Raw genomic sequence first — 18,935 nt, forward strand, 5'->3', positions numbered from 1 at the left:
TGAGTATATGGAACCCATGCATGCTCTAATTAGAGTGACAGGCTTTTATGCAATGTGACAGGGAGCTCATTTAGTCTTACCTTTTATGCAGAAATATGTGGGTCAGAGGAGAGACAGAACTTGATAACAACGGGCGATGAAATGGGGAGGCGATGTTTCGGTTGGCACTTGCTGTAGTTGTATATTGTGAACATCACTCAACAGAACACTGAGTTCAAATAACGCCCTCACTGAAACCTATGAGGGAAGGGGATTGGTCAATACAGAGGCATAATTTACCCTTGAGTCACAAAATACTTTGAGAAGTGTTGTTGTGCCATTCAGGGACAGAATACAAGGAATTGTCGTTTAACTGGTGTGTTTTATGAGTCATATATGTGTGAGCTGCCAATATTTGTGCAAAATTTGATGAAATTGTTGAGCTTTAAACTAGCAGTAAAAACAGACAAGATTTAACAACCTTGAACTATATGGTTGTCTTAGCTTTACATTGTTTTGTCAGCTGCCAAACCAAGACGTGAAACACTAATACAAGCCCTAATATGCCATACCACGGCTGATTATGAGCAAAGCAGAAATGACATAATGTGATGTTGACCTTGCTGTTGCTCACAAAAGCATCCTGTGTGCTTCAGGAGGCTTGAATTGTTTTTCCCCTCTCAGGAGAACACGCTCTGCTTCCTTGACTAACGCATTAAAATGGGTAATGATATTTATTTATATATTCATTGTGCTGAGAATGGAGAGCATTTATTTTTATTGCTTGAAATAGCTACTTTTAAAGTGCAGTGAATGTATGCAATATGTATCTTTTTAATAACATTTTTGGGATAAATCATTTTTACACATTTTTGCAGAAAAAAGTTTGCTAAATAAATACATTGTTTTCGATATAAAAGTCCTCGGGTGTCATTCAATTCCATTCTGATTGTGCTTACACCTTAGCATCCCCTTCCTTCCAGCAGCTTCCATCGCTGTCACCTGCTCATCATACTCCCAGTGGAGAACCCCGTCACTTAATTATGCACAAGCTCTGCTTTTCTCATCCATCTCCTCTGCTTCTTCCAACGTGACCCTATTACTGCATGCACAGAGCATCCACTTCAAGTTCTGTCATATTTACTGGCCCATTGGTGATACTAAACACCAAGGATACACCACCATGCTGCCTCATCTATTTCCTTTGTAGTTTGAGTGCATGGACTTATTGGCACAAAATTCTAAATATAAATAAATTCAAGCTTCTATCACTTATCTGCAAAGAGCACATGGAAAACTGCAGAAAAAATATTTCAGCTCCTGTCTTTGTGTGATAATTAACAGTTATGCATATAGAATGTGTCAATATTGTTTGCACACACACGTTGCATTCCTTTTTACCTGGCATAAAGTACTGAGGTTTTATGTGTTAACATTATCCATAGACGGAAAAACACCATGGGCAGGTCAGGAAGTGTAGACAGAGAATAAGCAATCTGGCTGACAGCAATGCACACTGTAACATTGATCTGACATGATCTGTTTATTGTTTAGGAATCTTCCTTTGAAAACTTTTAAATTAAGATAACAAATATAACACCGTTTTCACACATAATTTCTTCATTGAAAAGGCTAAAATAGCACATAGCAAATGGTTCTTTCACTCCAAAAAGTCACTCCTTTCCATGAGTGCATTAGAAAGAGCTCAGCTGTTTGGCCTCCCTCTGAAATTACTGCAAACTCCACACAATCACTCTGTGTTTATGTAAGTTGCATAAGCAGGCACTTCTCACAGTAATGACCTGCGCCAGTTTGTGGGGATCTCTAAATCTATATAAATTACAGGCTTGTGTTCTGTGTGCGTTTATGGTGCACATCTGTTGTATCTGATTGATACACTGTGTGATGTACGTGGATTTTCTACTTCAGAAATATGCAATTTATATGGCATGAGTTAATTTAGACCGAACACGAAAGCTGTAGAGATTCACAAAAAATAAAGTCAGTGAAATGTTGCTAATAATAATAATAATAATAATAGGTTTAAATAATAATTAGCCACAGTGTTCCGCAGAAAATATGTTACATACTTTCTTGTGTATATTTAATAAATGTCTGACTTCAACATTGAACTTTTAATGCGTCTGTTCTTTGCTGGGTCTTTTTGCGTTGGGTAATGGTCTTCCATGAATGAGTCACATGCTCTCTTAGAGATCGACCCTTTTTCATCGCAACGAGCCCATAATCCACACACAATGGATCCAAACAGACACTCAGAATAACCACGCTGAATGCTGGAGTTTAAGTGCACTCTCACTGCCGCACTTAAATATTTCATTGTTGGAACCATAAATACAAGCCTATCGATCGTGATAACATTGTAAAGGACGAATAAAGACGTACTTTCATAACTGTTTGGCTGAAGCTTGTTAACCTTGTGCATGGTTCGTTGGACAGCTCTCGAACTGTACATAAAAATAATTTAACAATCAGATGTGGTAACAATTCGTGGCCAAATTGAATTGTGTTTCTGAGCCTGTCTTGGATCTCAGGCTGCTCTCTACCAGTTTATTGTTGCTGTATCGCTTTGGTTTCGCAGGAAAGTGGTCCTTCTAGCTAAGTATTTCATTGCTTATATTCAGGCTCGGTGACTTGAGGGCAGATCACTACGGTTCACATAACAGCCCCTGCCGTGGCTCTTTCATGTTTGGTTTTTATTGAGATGCATTTTATTATCCGAGAGCCCACTTGGTGCTTTTCCAGACGGCGTAGGAGGGCGGGGTTACACCTGGCGAGAGAATTGATGCCAGTGTATTACCGTCACCCGCGGGACTGTGGTCTGGTCTGCTAGATGTTCACCAAATTACATTTCCTCCAAACCCAATCGTTTTAAACTATTTTACACAGCTAATGACGCAACATTTCTGAAAATGAACTATTTAGAGTAAAACGAATACATTTCATTCTCACTGAACCCTGCAGGCGTAAAAGTGGAGTACCGGTAACCGAGTTTTAAAATTTCCTGTAGGTCATGTTTACATAACAAGGTTTGGAGAAATATCGCGTCTGCTGGCCAATGCGAAACTTCGCTACAGAGTAATGTGTAAACGCCAGTGATACCAATACACCCATGCTTTCAGCTCAAACTTCCTTCAGTGTACCAATACAGCAGCGAACTGAACGATTCTGTGTTTGGCATTATGTGATGGAGCCAGGGACGAAAAATGCGATCAGCTGGTAAAATCATGGAGACACGCTTCACAATAATCTATGGTGTATGTTGAGGAAATTTTTCGCTAACACTGGGAGAAGAAAATGTGCTTCACATAACTGCATGGAGCTTTATGGCAGAGAGCCCACAGGATGCGATTTCAAGAGATGATGTCGACCGGCTTGATTTATTCGTATACACCTGTTAGCTCCTCGGGGAGACTACACGCCTGGACTTTTTTGAAAACGAATACATGTATGTATGATTAAATAATTTAAAATATATATTACCAACAAAATGAAGAGAAACCAGAACAAGAACGTTTTTTTTCTCTTTTTCTGCAAAATTGGCCATAGGTGTATATTGCGTCATATTAGGTTTACAAACAATTTTACATCAAATACATAATAAATACATATTTTTCGACACACCGATTTCAAAGACGACGAGCTGAAATGAATCTCTATCTCTCTGTACAGACTTTTTGGGAGTAGATCTGTTTATGAGGAGTATTCGTATTCCTCGGCGCTGCGTCGGCCGAAATCCATCCAGCCGAGGTAATCTCTGTCTTTTATTCTGTGGTTGGCACTCAGTCCGCTCGCTCTGCTGTTCATGTTTCTGCGGAAGGTTCCTACAGGAGCAGACAGAAAGAGATATAAAAGTTTAGTCCCTTTTGATCCTTTGGTGAACTTGTGCGTTATGCATGTGTACTATGGTCAAATCGCTTTTTCCGTATCAAATCTCTGCCTGTCACAGTTCATACGAGCTACCTGTCACTCTTCTGAAGGTTTCTTACTGTTTTTCGTACATTATTATGAATGTTACAATAGCGTTTGTACTTTTCATATAAGCACACTTCCCATGCTGTAGCTACTTTTGCTGCTGCATGAATTAGTGACAGCTTCCACAGTTTGAGTTATCAAGCTAACAAATCTAAAGAGGAGACAAGGTTAAGTGTGGATAAACTGTGTGAGTGAGGCAGGAGGAGTGTGGGAGGTGTTCTGCTGGGACTTTGGATGCCTCTCAAATGTGGTTTGTGCTGAGCAGAGATACAATGAGCAAATGTGCGGATCAGAGTGACATACTCCAAATCAGCAGGGGTTAGATGTCTATTAAGCAGGCATTTTAGCACCTGATGGATGTAGTGTGCATGCAGCCACGCACACACCTCCCACACTGACATTGGCAGGCAGAAGCCAGTATAACAGCCTGCAGTGTGAACTTGGTCGCTTACAAATATAATGTATTCAGAGGGTAATTAGCTTGACACTGCCAAAGGAGAAAAGGCAATTTTGCTTTGGAAGCCAATTTAACCCCTACCACCCTGCGCCCCACCCAGGCCTGACTCTGCCAGCCATAGCCTTCCTCCTTTTCCCACTTGCCTTCCTCTCTTTATCTCTGTCTCCTTCTCTCCACCTTCCTCTCTTTCGTTCTCTCTGTCTCCTTATTTTTCTTCTCTCTCTCTCCCTTCTCTTTTTCAGCCTGTAGTTGGCAGGTACTGCTTCACTGTAGTGGCTCTCTCACACTCTCAGTGAATAATTCACACGCTGTCCAAGAGCCAAACACTCCTCCAACACAGTTTTCTTCTGACACTTAACTCCAGTGCCATGCCTCTGTTTATTTCTCTCCATCTCTCTCAGACTGTGACTGTCTGACTGAGCCGCAGCCCTTGTCTGTCGCATATCATTTAGATGGGAAGGGCAGGACTTTCAGTACCCGCTTAGAGTAGAAGATGTCACATAACTTTATAGCATTGCTTGAGATTACAGGGAAACTGAAGCTCACTTCAGCGGCTTATCCGAAAGATGGAACACCCTATAACCCAGTGTGTCAGGGTCTCAATCGACCCCTATTTTCAGAGAAAAAAATATTTAACCAAGACTGGTAGCCAACTGAATGCCTGGTAAGCATCTGTAACTAGCAAGGAAAATTATTAGGATATCAACAGATATTCCCAGCTATCTAGCTATTTATGATGTAGTTAGTTATCCAGTTATAATTATTTGGTTAGTTATATCTGTCTAGTTAGCCACCTAGCTTTTTAGCGGACTGAATGAACAAACTTGTCCATCGTGGCACCTTTACCATAAGTAGATATCATTGTGCAAAACATAAAATTTGGTTAAGGAATTAGTAAATTAGTGTAATTCATACATACACTTTATATAGTGCCAGAAAATGTAACAGCTCATAAGCTCTTGTTCACATCCACATTAGTATGTTTGTTGATATTCTTTTTTTTCTTATGCATCTTGGGATTTTTAAGACAGTGACAACATATTAACCACATATTAGCATCTGCTGTATCTCCCTTGTGAAGACAGTGCAGATTTTCTTGAAGGGTGCAAAAACCCCTCACTCCTCACTTGGACTTGTCTCCAGTGACATTGGCACATGGCTCAATATTGCAGGTGGGTAGCTACCAACAATAGTAACTATAAGGATGTTGGGCTGGGGCCAGAGAAAGCCACAAGACTGTACATTCTCTTTTGTTGGTCAAGAATAAAGGCTCCCTGCTACTGGCCCACCATACACTAAACAAAGCCTTCTCTGATTAGCAATAGCCATGACATAAAGAATGGAAGAGAAGTGGTCCAGCTGCAGGTCTGACTGTTGCTCAGAACTGGACACTGAAGAGTTTGGTCACTTGTTTCTGGAAATTTAGCTCAAAACCATTTCTGACATACTCTGTGTTTATCACCATGTTGAAAGATGACTCCACTGTTTCACTTCATATCAATACATTTTCTAAGGGGTTTTCTTAGAAAAAAAGTGCTGTTGGCGTCTCTTGGGTGGAGTAATTATCCTTGGTTGTCTTGTAATTCTCATCTTTAACCTGAAGCAGGACTCATCTCATGAAGCTGAGCTGTTCACATTAGACAGTAATTTGTACAGTAATTTCATCCGATGCATCCTTGCTAATGTATCAGTTTCTTGTCTTGCGGTTTAAAAGGGAACATTCAGTCTTCTCAAGGCCTGAGGTCTGATAATTGTCCACTCATGCTTGATGAAAAATCCTTTGGGTTGTATGTAGGCTTAAAGCATGGAAATGGAATTACTGTCCTATATGACATAATGCCACTGTCTTTCCCTTTACATTTCAGATTGAACTGGTGAGAAGGCACTGAGGTGGACAGTGCCATTCCATGTTTTGGTGCCAAACAAAAGAACATCAAATCAAGTAAACTGAGCTGGTTTCATAAGCATGACAAATGTTGAAATGTGTCATAAGAAGTATTAAATATTTATCAGGACAACATGTCCACATTAGGTAGTTTTCTGCCCGAATGCATAGTTAATGCATTTTGCTTTCAGCAGAAAAGCTAGAAATATAAATGCAATTGAGTACCACTATCGTAAAGTTTTTTTTCCACAAACACGTCAAATGAGTGAAATTCAAAGCTTTCTTTAACATCATGCTAGTGCAGTCCATTAGAACAACAATAACAGATTCAGTCTGATACGAAGCATTTGCCTTGGACTCCCTTCTGTCGGTGCATATGACCTTGAGTGGAAGGAAGCTGATGTTAATGATGTGATATGGTGTCATTATGAGAATAATGGTTTCCATAGCAAGTATATGAAAGGGCCATTGTGCATTTCCATTTTTAACAAGGAGCTGTTTGTTAGCAAACAGATTGTTTTAGTTCTTCATACACTTACATTTTTGAGACGAAAATCATTTTCCAGAAAAATTGGGGGTTCTTACTTTAACACTGCTGTATGAAGATTAATGACAGTGTTTTGAGTTAGATTTTCAGATTTCAGCGTCACCACCGTATTTTGTTTTGCTTTCTAAAACATAGCTGCTGTGGGAATGCTGAATTGATCACATTGATCTCTAAGTCTCAGAGTTTGCAGAGCTCCATAATTTGAAGTCAATTCACAAAGACACACACACACACACACACACATACACACACACACACAAACACAATATTTGATGTTAATTTCAGTTAGTTTCAATCATTGCCAAATCCTGATAACATGTGAGAAGAATGAAAATATATATATCTGTTCAAAGTATTTACTCAAAGTTAAGGACAGAGCACCGTGGCATATTGAATGCCCAGTCAAAACTCTGTCCGGGGACAGTTCTGTGTTTTTCCATCACAGGGCTATGTTTGCCAAGTCATACAAGTAAAACTTACCTAACAGGTAATCAATCTAAAGTCAATATCATAACCACCAAGCCTTTATTGTCAGTGCAGTTACACTCTGCAAATCATTAAGTGATGCTACATATTCTGTGAGAACTGGGCCATCTTCCACAAAAAGCCCAATTAGTGGTCAGGAAGAGGAAACTCTCAGATGTTTTGAGTTTTCCATTATGACAGCAGAAACTGATACAAAACCTGTTTTTTCTATGTTAAAGGCTCCATTAGTAGAAAGCTAGCAATGGATTTAGAAGATCCTGATGAGGGGAGAGAGAGAGAAAGGCTTGATGTATATGTGCTTCTTCTTGCAGTGGGATGGTGGTGACTATGGCTGCTCCAGTAAGCCCAATTAATTATTGTCTCTGTGTGAGATCAGACAGCCTTCCGCAGCTGTCCACGCTGGTGTCTAATGCACGAAATGCAAGCGGCTGCTCACCTTTCCTGGATAACAATCTGGTTAGCAGTTCACTCAGGCTGGTCCGGGGATCGGTGGCCTCCTCTGGCTTGGTGAGGGGTTTCAGCTGGCTGCTGAGGGGCGTGGACCGGGCGTGGCGTGCGTGCTCAGACAGGGCGGTGTCCAGCTGCAGCTGGGCGGCCCTGTTCTCCTCCTGTGTGCTCGAGGAGGGGTCTCCAAGACAGCTGGTGGAAAGAGCAGCCAGCAACACGCACACACAGATCCCGCCGTTCATAGCTGTGGGAAACAGGAGGATACAAGTTCTAGACCCATCCCTGAAACTTCGTCACAATGCAGTGCTGGTAAAGCGTGTAACGTTGCACTAATGTTATGAAACTGTTATGGTAGCTGGAGTGGTCATTTAAAAGTAACTATCCGTTTTCTTATGTCAAGCTGACATATACCGAAAAATAATCATAAATAAGCACATTTGCTTTTTAGTTTTTTGTGTTTAAATCTACATTTAAATGAAAACTTCAAAGGGAATCCAAATCAGGAACATTCGGGAAAATTTCACATGTACATTAATATAACGGACCGAACGGGAAAATAAATAGTCCGTTACTCATTACAAAATGTATAGACTTTTAAAATGGACATTAAAATCAGAACCACTGAAAAATAACAGTGAGCAGCATACCAAGTGTGTAGTAAAATGCATGTACAATAGGTCCAACAAATAGTTTCTTGCTTCTTTCTGACAAAAGCCGAGATATTTCTTTTTAATATTGGTAACCCAGTTTTTCCCGACTCCGAGTGCTGTAACAACGATGTGCCTCGCTTGCGAGAGCGCGATCCCGCTGGAAATGTGCACATTTCGAAGTAGGCTAGAGCGTGGGTGATTAGTTTCAGCACACGCTGAGGAGATCGATATTGCCTTTGTCTGTTATAGACGAAATTCTGCGCAGCAGCGAAAAAGAGTATATACCGTAATCCAAACGTATCGACAAAGCTTTCTGTCTTTGAACATACGAGTCTGTCGCTTTATAAATTGTTGAAGAAAGGAATAACACTGTTATGCACGAGTAAGCCTGAAAACCTCAAAATGAACATAACAATAAAAATACTATAACTTTATTTATATTAACTGTATTTCACAGTATGCACGCTTCAACGTTAAAGTTGAAGGTCCTGAAACAAGGTAAATTCTGTACCATGTCCACAACGCAAGGTCATTGAATAATGCCACTAGCCTGATTGATGATAATACCTGTCCACCAGCGAGTTGGTCAGCCTGTATTCCACATGAAAAAAGAGATTCCTTGTGCAAAGTGTGTTTTCAAATACAGAATACTGAAGACTGCTGCTCTCCTGATTCTGGATACATGGATACCTCTCGTAGTTGTATTAAAGAAAATGACATTGAAACCAAATTAAAGACTTCATAAAAATAACAGAAAAAAGATCATGTCTTATGGAATGCAACAGCATATGTCACTGAAACTGATTTTGAAGAGTCAGCTACACAATACGAATACACACACACACACACACACACACACAGAGAACCAGAGAACAGTGGCAAGTCTGTAGAGCTTACCTGCAAGATTGACCTTGATTTCCACTGCTAGAGAGGAGCGCAGGAGAAGAGAGGACCAGGTGAACAGTGCGCTGAGATAACTTCTCTGCACTGTGTTGAGCTGGCCCTTAAATAGCGCAGGAATTGCGTGTCCTGTCGTCTGTTTGCAGTGCACTGACGCAAACAGGGAAACGTACAAACCCCCCACCCCCCCACTCCTCCTCCTCCTACCGGATGCACAGAGTTAGTGCTACTCTGAGGAGCAGGGGGCAAAGAGCCCCCCATCGGCCATAAGCTCCTCCTTACCCTCCACCTCCTACAACACCGGCAGGACCCATTGAGAAAATTCTCTTTCTCAGTCTTTCTCTCTCTCCCCGACCCTATCTCTGTGCTGCCATCTGATGAAAATGAATGAACTGTCTGTGGACAGGACACAACATTAGCATGTTTTGTCGAGGTATAATCTTAAGTAAAGAAGCTTTTAAGTTTCAAACTGGATGGGTGTTATTGTAAGTGAAATCACTTCAATTATCATAGGAATTGTGTTTTACCAAAGGTTCAAATGAAGGACAGACTAACCGTATCTCAAAAAGGTTGGCTTGCCTGTTGCTGTAGTAATACGTTGTGTTTTTTTAGTAATATATCATGTTAAGATTTGTGTCTGTACTTCATTCTACGCACAAGTACTCTCTCTCTCTCTCTCTCTCTCTCTCTCTCTCTCTCTCTCTCCCACACATACACACACACACATATGCACAAGTTTAGCTAAGGACTAGCTATTCAGATTCACTCAAAACAGCAGTGACTTGAGGAATTCATGTACAAGTATGAGTTGTAAATAAGTATTTTGTTTTACTAATATACTTGTACTTATATGCAAATACAGTCAAAGATCATGGCATGTTAATGAGGAGACATGGATTTTAAATTAAACCTTTATTTTGTGTTCTGCATGCTTCTATACCTGGTAGTATGCACTTACATACTTGGTAATATGCACTTGCTTACTTGGTGGAATGTAGTTTGGTTCACAGCCATGAAAATTCATTTCTAGAAGTGTTACGTGAAAGCCTGAATTAGCATATGCTTTTGTATTGTTCTTCTGTGTTCCCTGGTGGACAGCAATGTAATGAACAGAAGCCAAGTGTAACCTACCCAGCAGAAAGACAGGTAGTATCATGGGATAGTAGGATTCATGAGTCGTAGTCTGGAAAGCATATTTCAGTTTGGGATGGTATGTCATAATGGTTCACTTTCAGCGCATTGGTTACACATGATAGGATGACCTTTAAGCCTTATCCTGCCGTTTCCCAGAGGCGACAGTGTGGCTGACAGGATATTAACCAATCAGACATGTGGCATTAAATACAGAGTGCAGAAGACCAAGACAGATGCATTGTGTCCTCCAGATCTCCATGGGGCAGTATCAGGGGAAAGGGGGCTCAACTATGAGGGTGTGATGCAGCTAGAGTTGTATCAGTGTGGCACTGAAAGATACAAATGCAGAAGGATACATATAACAGCAAACACAATCAATAGCATACTTTACAACCTATAGGTGTTGGTTCATTTCACCATTAATTATTTAATGAGAAATCCTCTGACTTCTCATTTTAAGGAACATTTTTGTTCCTAACAGCTCCAAGATAGAGGCTCATAGTCCCTCTTTCTCCCTCTCTCTCTCTCTCAGGCCAAGTTTACCACTGTTCTGACTTGTGACAATATTAAAAAATTATTGATCAAAACTTTGTCCATAACAAGCGATCTTGTAGGTTCTGATTGCACCAGAAGAAAATGATCAGAATGTTAATTGTTTGCCCCCATCAGTGACTGGTGGCTCTTCTCTCTGATAAGCCCTGTTTCATGGATCCATATTTATTCTTGACTTCCATTATATTATGCTACAGTAACTCCAAAGCCAGTGGGATGTTTTTACGGTCATCTTCCTGTAAGACATGCGTAGCTGTTTCTCATATAATCAGAGAATGAAGAAAATGACACAGCTGTGGAGGAGAGGGCTGAAAATGTATAGTGAATTACCACTGAATGGTCATACAGTGAAAGTGTTTGAATCGACTGGGCTATGAGGCCATCCCAGCACGGCCAATGTGAGGAATGTTTAGCTTGCTGGAGTGGAGTCGATGGGCCAATAGGGGGAGCTCACTTCCTAATCAAATAAAGTACCCAGTTCCCCTGCACTGAGGGGCAGATTTTTTCAAATGCATGGCATGGCAAATACTCACAAAATTACAGCTGAGCGCAGTAAAACATCTGGGAATATTAGTTAAACAGGTATTTCATCTTTGAGTAGAGTAACTATAAAAGAGGCCAAAACTCTGGCTCGTTGTTGGTTGACGTAGAAACAATATTTACATATGTCCTTTGGTTATACTGCTGCCTTTATTTTTTTTTCTATTCATTTGTCAAATTGTTTGGAGGAGTTTTCTTCTGACAACTTTCCTCAAGTTGGAAATAATTTTGAAATGCATTGACCATGTTTCTCAAAGTCACTGTAGTAAGGAGAAAAATTTCACACTTTCAGAGACTACAGCCAGAATCACAATACCTTATTTTAGGTTATTAACCTTGGTCTCGGCTCCTAGTGATCATTCTAATTTTCAGTGCTCTCTTTACGCCATAGGACTGAATTATCTCAGAAATATGCCAATGACATTCAAATAATTTTCACACATTACTTGGATATGCAATGCCTGTTCAATATGCAGTGTGTCATATCAATTAGGACATCTGTCTTTTAAACAGAAAGTTGCAGGTCTGAAACCAGAAAGACCTCTTGTGGTCAGAATCAGCTGCAGAACATTTCGTCTTTCGTCTACACTGCTTCTCCAGTACGATGAGTTGTTGGGTCCCTAATGGCAGATTTTTGGATCCTCTGCAGCAGGTCGTTGGGATCCATGCAACAGGCTGCTGGGTCTAGTATGGCCCTGTGACTGAAAGCATGGCTATTCATTGTTTTAACTGTGACCACAACTCCACAGAAGTGTCACACATGCCCTGTGTGATTTAAATTTACAGTAAAAATTAAATCACAGTTACAGCGGCCTGACCTCATTAAATCTAATGAATCAAAACTTGATATTCAAAAGCCATAAACATACTTGCTAGTGAATTACATGCATTTTTAAAAGGCAAATGCTTCAAGGCAATGCATCTCCCTCTGTCCCTCTGAAGGGAAACATTGCAGTGATTGAAGCAAAGCTTGGCCCATGTGACACTCTTGAGATTAGTGAGTTCTCTTTGAAGTGACGGATTACTTTGAAAGGACACCTGTCCCTTCATTTTCCAATGAAAAGAACAACAATTATCCAGGTATGTTCCAATCACCTAATGGCAAGCAAACAAAAGTGTATCTGAAAATGGAAAACATGCCAATTACTGAGTTTTTTTGATAATAACAAGTTTAATAACTATCTCAGCCAAAAGTCCCATTACCTTCATCTTTGTCAGTGGAAGCTCTTAGCTACCACATGATGCGGCTACAGTACCAAGTTCAACATTACATTACTGGCATTAAGCAGACCCTCTTGTCCAGAGCAGTTTTCATAGGTTACAACTGTATCTGTCTATTCAGCTGGAAATTTATTGAGGCTTTGTGGATTAAGCACCTTTCCCAAAGGTGCAACAGCAGTGCCCCAGCAGGGGACTGAACCAGCAACCTTTCAGTTACAACGTTTCCTCCTTACCACTACACTATACTGGTGCCCTCAAGTAACACACAGCAAAAAATATGCTATTAACTTATCTTACCATGCTGTGGAGTGAAGAATCAAGGCAGAAAAACTACTGAAGTTTCCTATTATGAAACAGATCACCAAAGTGACCGGCAATCTCTTTGCATCTTTTCACATGAAAAGAGTCCTTTCCTAATTGTGGAAGCTGCTACCTAGCTCTGGCACTCATCTCTCTTCTACCCTGCTTGTTGTTTCTTTTTGAAGTCAGATGACTCCTTTGGTTTTTTGTGTGATAAAGGCTTTAGCTGATGTTCCTGGTATTTCCTGAAGTGCTGAGAGTAACAATACAATTGTTACCTCTCTCTTCTCTGTAGTGGTATGATGAAAGCTGATGAGAATTTAGATGGTTTTCTGTGGATCTGCTTTGTTTCACATTGCAGTCAATCATCTTAATGAAGATAATGGAAATCAAAAGTAACACTTGTTATAAATTATACACATACAGACTGTTCACTGGACACAAAAACTGAATGTGGAACTGCTCCTAGATCCGAGGTTCTCTGCCCAGATTCTGGTTTCTAGTGTATAGAGTCAATTTCATTGATGAATTGGTATCAAAAATGAGTTTGCTCTGCGCTGTGGTTTGCTCCAGAGTAAAACAACACATCAAAATCAGAGCAGATGCTGATCATGCACAGCTAGCTGTAGCACATGCTATGACTACCTTTTTTCAAATCATTTTGACAGCATTATGTTATACTTTGTTGAGGTAGATCAATTCCATTACTCAGCTAGTCATACTGCATTAATGCTTGTTGCAGTTATTACTGTTGTTAAAAATGTTGACATAATGTGTTGCATGTCAAACATTATACATTTTAAAAGAATATTACATATGCATGTTTTGCTAGCCTGTTTCACAGCACAATTGGGAATACTACAATTAATGCAATTTCATCTGATTTCATGCATGCCCCATTTGATTAATTATATTCAGTAAATGTTTTCATAAATGATAATTCATATAACATGCACAGAAAAAGGGTCACGCTATAATAAACCAAGACAGCCTTGAACTTCACAACAATCAGAGTGGGATATGGATATTCATTCCCTCATTCAGTGGTAGTGATGGTCAGAAACAAACTGAGATAGCATATTGCAAATATCCCTCAGCTGTGATACCACTGTCTAACACACACTACGACAGAACTGCAGATTTCAGATGTCATTCTGTTATTCACGACTGCACTTTTACAAGGGAACACGTGTCTCACACTTGTGTTAAATTATGTGGTTTTGGCAAACTTTCTAGAATCCTGTCCTTGTCAAAAGAGCATCTGAGTCTTTCTCGAATTTGACAGCAGAAGTGAAGTATTCTTGGTAAGATTTATACTTGATTCTTTCCACTCGATAATTGCGAGTCACTGACTTTTATTCCAAGGGATGTATTCCACAAGTTCATTTCCACTTCCTCTAGAGGCTGATGATCTGCCATGTTTGTCACACAAGGTCTTAAATCTCAGTGTTAACTACCATTGCGACACATTTAAAAGTACAGTCTAAAAAACATGTTTTTGTGCTGAATTTAGGAAAACAGAATTCAGGCAGCTAGGTTTAGATCAGAAATGCGGCTTATTCTTGTGAATGTATTTGTACCATATGCTTCTATGCAGGCATGAGATGATGCATTCGGCTCAGGTCACGATGTTTCCCGAAATGGAATTCTTCATATTAACTTGTCATGGAACGATATTCCCTCACTGGTAAGAAAATGAAAATATAACATGATTGAACAAGATTTTTTTTTCCTTCCTTTCTGCAGATAATCAAACCTATAGCTGTGCCAAGGCTGTGCAAGGAGTTTGAGTATTAGTATCAAATCTCTTTCATAATACAGATCCATAATTAGCTGAGCTGCTTAGCTATGTCAAGTGAGAAGAGACCACAGTTAGCAAGTTGTATTCATTACCGGGAACTGCCAATAAAAGTAGTACCTAGGTTGTTATGATAGGCCCACTTACAGTGATTAACATTATGTAAATGGTGTTGCTGGGTTTGCTAGCAAGGCAGTGAACAAGCAAGCCAACAAGCTGGCTTTTGAGAAATCTTTGTTTATTTCAGAAATTATTAATGCTACACTGTAGAGTTTAGTTGCTGGTGTACTACAAGAACTTAACTTACCTCTTGCTCTTAGTGATGTGGAATGGATCAGTTACAGTAATTATGTTTGTTAATGTGCAATGAGATTAAAATGATGTACAAAAATTCAATTTACCAATGGTATATCTGAATATTGTCATTAATCAAAAGTAATCATCAAGTACTTTTAGTCATAGCACTGCTGACTAATGGACACAATGACTAAAGCAAGTAAAAATTCCACTGACGTGACATTTTCAGGGCCATGAAATATATGACATTTTTTCATATATTCTGCTCACGCAAAATTCAAAATTACAATATTTCATCTCATGTCTGCTGGCATGATCTATTTTCTCCTTTTTTTGAGATCAACATGCATCACTCACATGTACTTAAAGCAGGTTACATCATTCTACCAGTGGAGAGGCTAAATCATTTAACATGCAGCGTGGCCTTTAATTTCAAAATAGATTAGTGCATGGATATGAAGTGGATGAAGGGTTTCACGGTTTGAAGTGGTTTATTGTGTTCATGTTAAACAAATAGCTATGTTTACTGTACATTTACATACTTAATATGTTACATTTTGTTGGATGTACATTTAAGATGTAGGTGTGTCGGTTTAACTAACACTAATTATAGTTATGTTCACTTAATGTGTGTGATTGTGAAATTGCATTACTGAAATCAGAATCAGACACATGGTTATTGTTTTTAATTACTTTTGATTATGTTCTTTATATGAAATATGTTTTAGAAAAAAACCTGAAGAGAGCTAGTGCTTTGTGGACAAATCTTCTAGCTTGAAACAATTCAGACTTGAATTCAGAAAAAGTTCCCTTGCATGCCCGTCTCGTATGCCACTGCCTCTTCATACATACAAAATATTGATCCAAAAAAGCAAACAAACCTGAACATGGCTATAGAGAGATTATCTGATGTAATGTCAAGTGCAGCTCTTCCATTCCTAAAATCTAATTAAGGCTGTTAAGTCTGTCCCTGTTGGCTTCGAATTTCCTTTCTGTTTACAACATTTGTAAACACATCCCATTTCAAGCAACAGTACATGTGACCATGCATTATAAATTAGCATAGGCAGATTAGAAATTATAGAGAAAGATTTCTGTTGTGTTTGTTCAGCCGCTTAAAGACTATGAAGTAGTGTTTGGAGGACTTTTCAAACACCTTTACTTGCCTCTTGTATATGGTGCCCAGATTACAAAGTGCAATTTATGTTTTCTGAGGTTGTCAAGGTGGTGTCACACCACATGGATTTTCTCATGGGAATGTAACAACCAGGTCACAATGTCTGAATTGGTGTCCTGTAGCATCCAGATCATTATTGACTCATGCTTCCAGATACCAAAATTTCACTTTCCCTCATGCAGGGGTGCTTTTGGTTTGGAGCATATCTGTTGCGTGTGCATGTTCAGTCCATCACTTCCCTTCTGTATGGAGATGTTGATAAAAATTATAATCAGCCATATTTTAGAGATTTCTTTTGACTGAGTATTTAAACTACACATATTTTCTGTATGTGATTTGATTCACAAATCTGTACACTTTTTGTAGTTACACTTCCCTGCTGAGATAACTACTGTACCTTAAAGTTATACTTTTAAGAGTTTTTCAGCTTTCTTTTAACTTTTTGAAAATGGTGTTTTAGCCGTTGTGCAAAAAGGCATTTATTATGAAATGGGGGAATCCAAAACCAATTAGCCCTCCACAAGCTAAATTTTACCTCAGTACAGAGTTGCTGATTGCAGGTAGTAAAGTGAATGGTCCCTACTGAGTGAGTAGACTCTACTGGGAGGGGTGGAAACTGAAAAGGCAATTGAGTCATTGCTTAATCCAGGATGAACAGATGCTAATTATTTTGACAATTCAAGATAATGTGAAATGTCATTAATTTTGAGTGCATTAGCACTCATTTGTAACAGGGATTAAATATGCCATAGTGATGAAACATAACAGAAATAATGATAATAATAACAATAAATATCCAGCTGTATATATGAATAATATGTACAATGCCAGCTATGTGTCTGTGTGCATCACTGACGGAATGATTTTTCTGTGTGCTTCCCCATATTCTTGTGCACTACTGGGTACTCTGGTTTCCTCCCACAGTCCAAAGACCCGTTAAGTTAACGGACCTGACTGACCTGTTCTGTGTGTCAGTCCTCTATGGATGAGTGGTATCATGTAAATAACACATACAGGAGCGTGATGTGTCCTGTTTTTAGAGGTGAGAATGGGAATTCACCTGGTGGTGTTTTGTTTCAACCAGGCAGCAGGTGGTGGAGCCAGGAGAGTTGATGTGCTGGGGAGGTGAGGTGTCAAAGGAAGATGAGGTATCAGGAGGGATGAGTTGCAGAATGAGGTGAGGTACCAGGGGAGTGAGGTGCCAGCTGAGGTGAGGTACCACAGGAGGCAGTAGCCAAGGTGAGGTACCAGGGGAAGCAGCACACAAAAAAACCAGCAATGAATTAAAAATGAACTCCAGAGTACTGAGATTCCCGCTGAGGGGCAGGGACAGGACACAGCAAAGAAAAGAGGACAGCCCTCAGGCTGAAATGTGCCTCTTTCACAGGAACTTTCACCCTGATCCTTTATTCAAAAACCCCCTCATTTTTATCTAAAAGATTAAACATTGGGGTGGTGGTGGCGGTGTACAAGGACATTGGCAGTACACTTTGGTGCTTAATGACTTTAGTGACAGTCTCACTGATATGGTCATTTTGCCACATCAGCAATTTTATTTAAAATTATGCACAGACTTTCAGCACTCCCTCTGTTTTTATCTGCTTTTGGAAATCACTGATGTGAGATGTCTGAGGCACAGCTCAGGAATCATTTTTGTCAAAATTCTCAATGCTGAAAACAACACTTTCAGCAAACAAACTTTTTAGACCAGAATCACCCATTTTTAGAACTTTTTATTGCTGAAAGTTAATCTAGAAACGTATGACACAGCATATTATCCTAATGTCAGCAAGATGGGATTGATTGTTATGTATGGAAGGGGACAGACTCATCACTAGCACATACTTATTGAATATAGATCAGAGGTTGAAGCTGCAGGCTTATCCTGAGTTCTCCGTTATAATATATGTTTTGCCACAAATAACATGGACGTTTGAATTTATGCATATAAAAAGGTTGTCTTTCTCACTTTCATTACAGTTCTGCAATGTGCCTGCGTGCTTGCTGCCTACCAGGTATATTGCTTCTGCTCTTATGGCCCTTAGAAATCAAACAGCCCATACAGCAATCACAAAACCAAACTATGTTAGCAAAAACATCTATTAAATATTTAACAAAGGAAGCAGTATTCATTACTGACATCACTGCTACCATATTTTGAGTTAACTGTTCTTTAATTCTTTCCTTTAATTATGTATGTGCTCATGAATTATTCCAAGTCATTCTCTGTTGTCTTCTGAATGCTTCCTTAGACAGAATAAATTAGTTCCCAGGTCCTTGCACTAGGTAAAGTTAAGGAATAATACTTGTTGAGTATGCCATTAGCATATAATAGGTGGATGTTGACTTAAATACTGAATGGGGATGGGGCTGGGGTTGGGAGGGGAGGGTTAAAAATACCATTGTTGTGGGAGTTAATGTTCAAGTGGCAAAAATAAAATATCCAGTCCAGCAGTATTTTGTTGACACTGTGACAAATGCAAAAAAAATACTTACAGGGTGTAGGAGACAAATAAGACAAACCACAAATAGTCTCGAAAAAAGCCTGACAAAGATATATACAAGGCAACCA

At 39.5% G+C, this 18,935-nt stretch overlaps 1 protein-coding gene across 1 annotated transcript; it reads right to left on the reverse strand.

Moving 5' to 3' along the window:
- Positions 1 to 1,700: 1,700 nt before the first annotated feature.
- On the reverse strand, positions 1,701 to 9,408 carry ccka (cholecystokinin a). The gene is made up of 3 exons (XM_036539030.1): positions 9,342 to 9,408; positions 7,784 to 8,038; positions 1,701 to 3,821 (listed from the first exon to the last, which is right to left on the reverse strand). Exons 2-3 carry the CDS (start codon positions 8,034 to 8,036, stop codon positions 3,691 to 3,693), a joined length of 384 nt encoding a protein of 127 aa, XP_036394923.1. The 5' UTR covers positions 8,037 to 8,038; positions 9,342 to 9,408; the 3' UTR covers positions 1,701 to 3,690.
- Between the last annotated feature and the right edge of the window lie 9,527 nt (positions 9,409 to 18,935).

This window comes from Megalops cyprinoides, chromosome 10 (genome assembly GCF_013368585.1).
Source record: "Megalops cyprinoides isolate fMegCyp1 chromosome 10, fMegCyp1.pri, whole genome shotgun sequence".
In the NCBI taxonomy this organism is placed as follows: domain Eukaryota; kingdom Metazoa; phylum Chordata; class Actinopteri; order Elopiformes; family Megalopidae; genus Megalops; species Megalops cyprinoides.

Excerpts from the sequence above, each read along its gene's own strand:
- ccka (XM_036539030.1), bottom strand. The coding sequence starts at position 8,036 with ATGAACGGCGGGATCTGTGTGTGCGTGTTGCTGGCTGCTCTTTCCACC. Across the intron at positions 3,822-7,783 it reads CAGATTGTTATCCAGGAAAG|GAACCTTCCGCAGAAACATG; the intron begins GTGAGCAGCCGC and ends CTGCTCCTGTAG.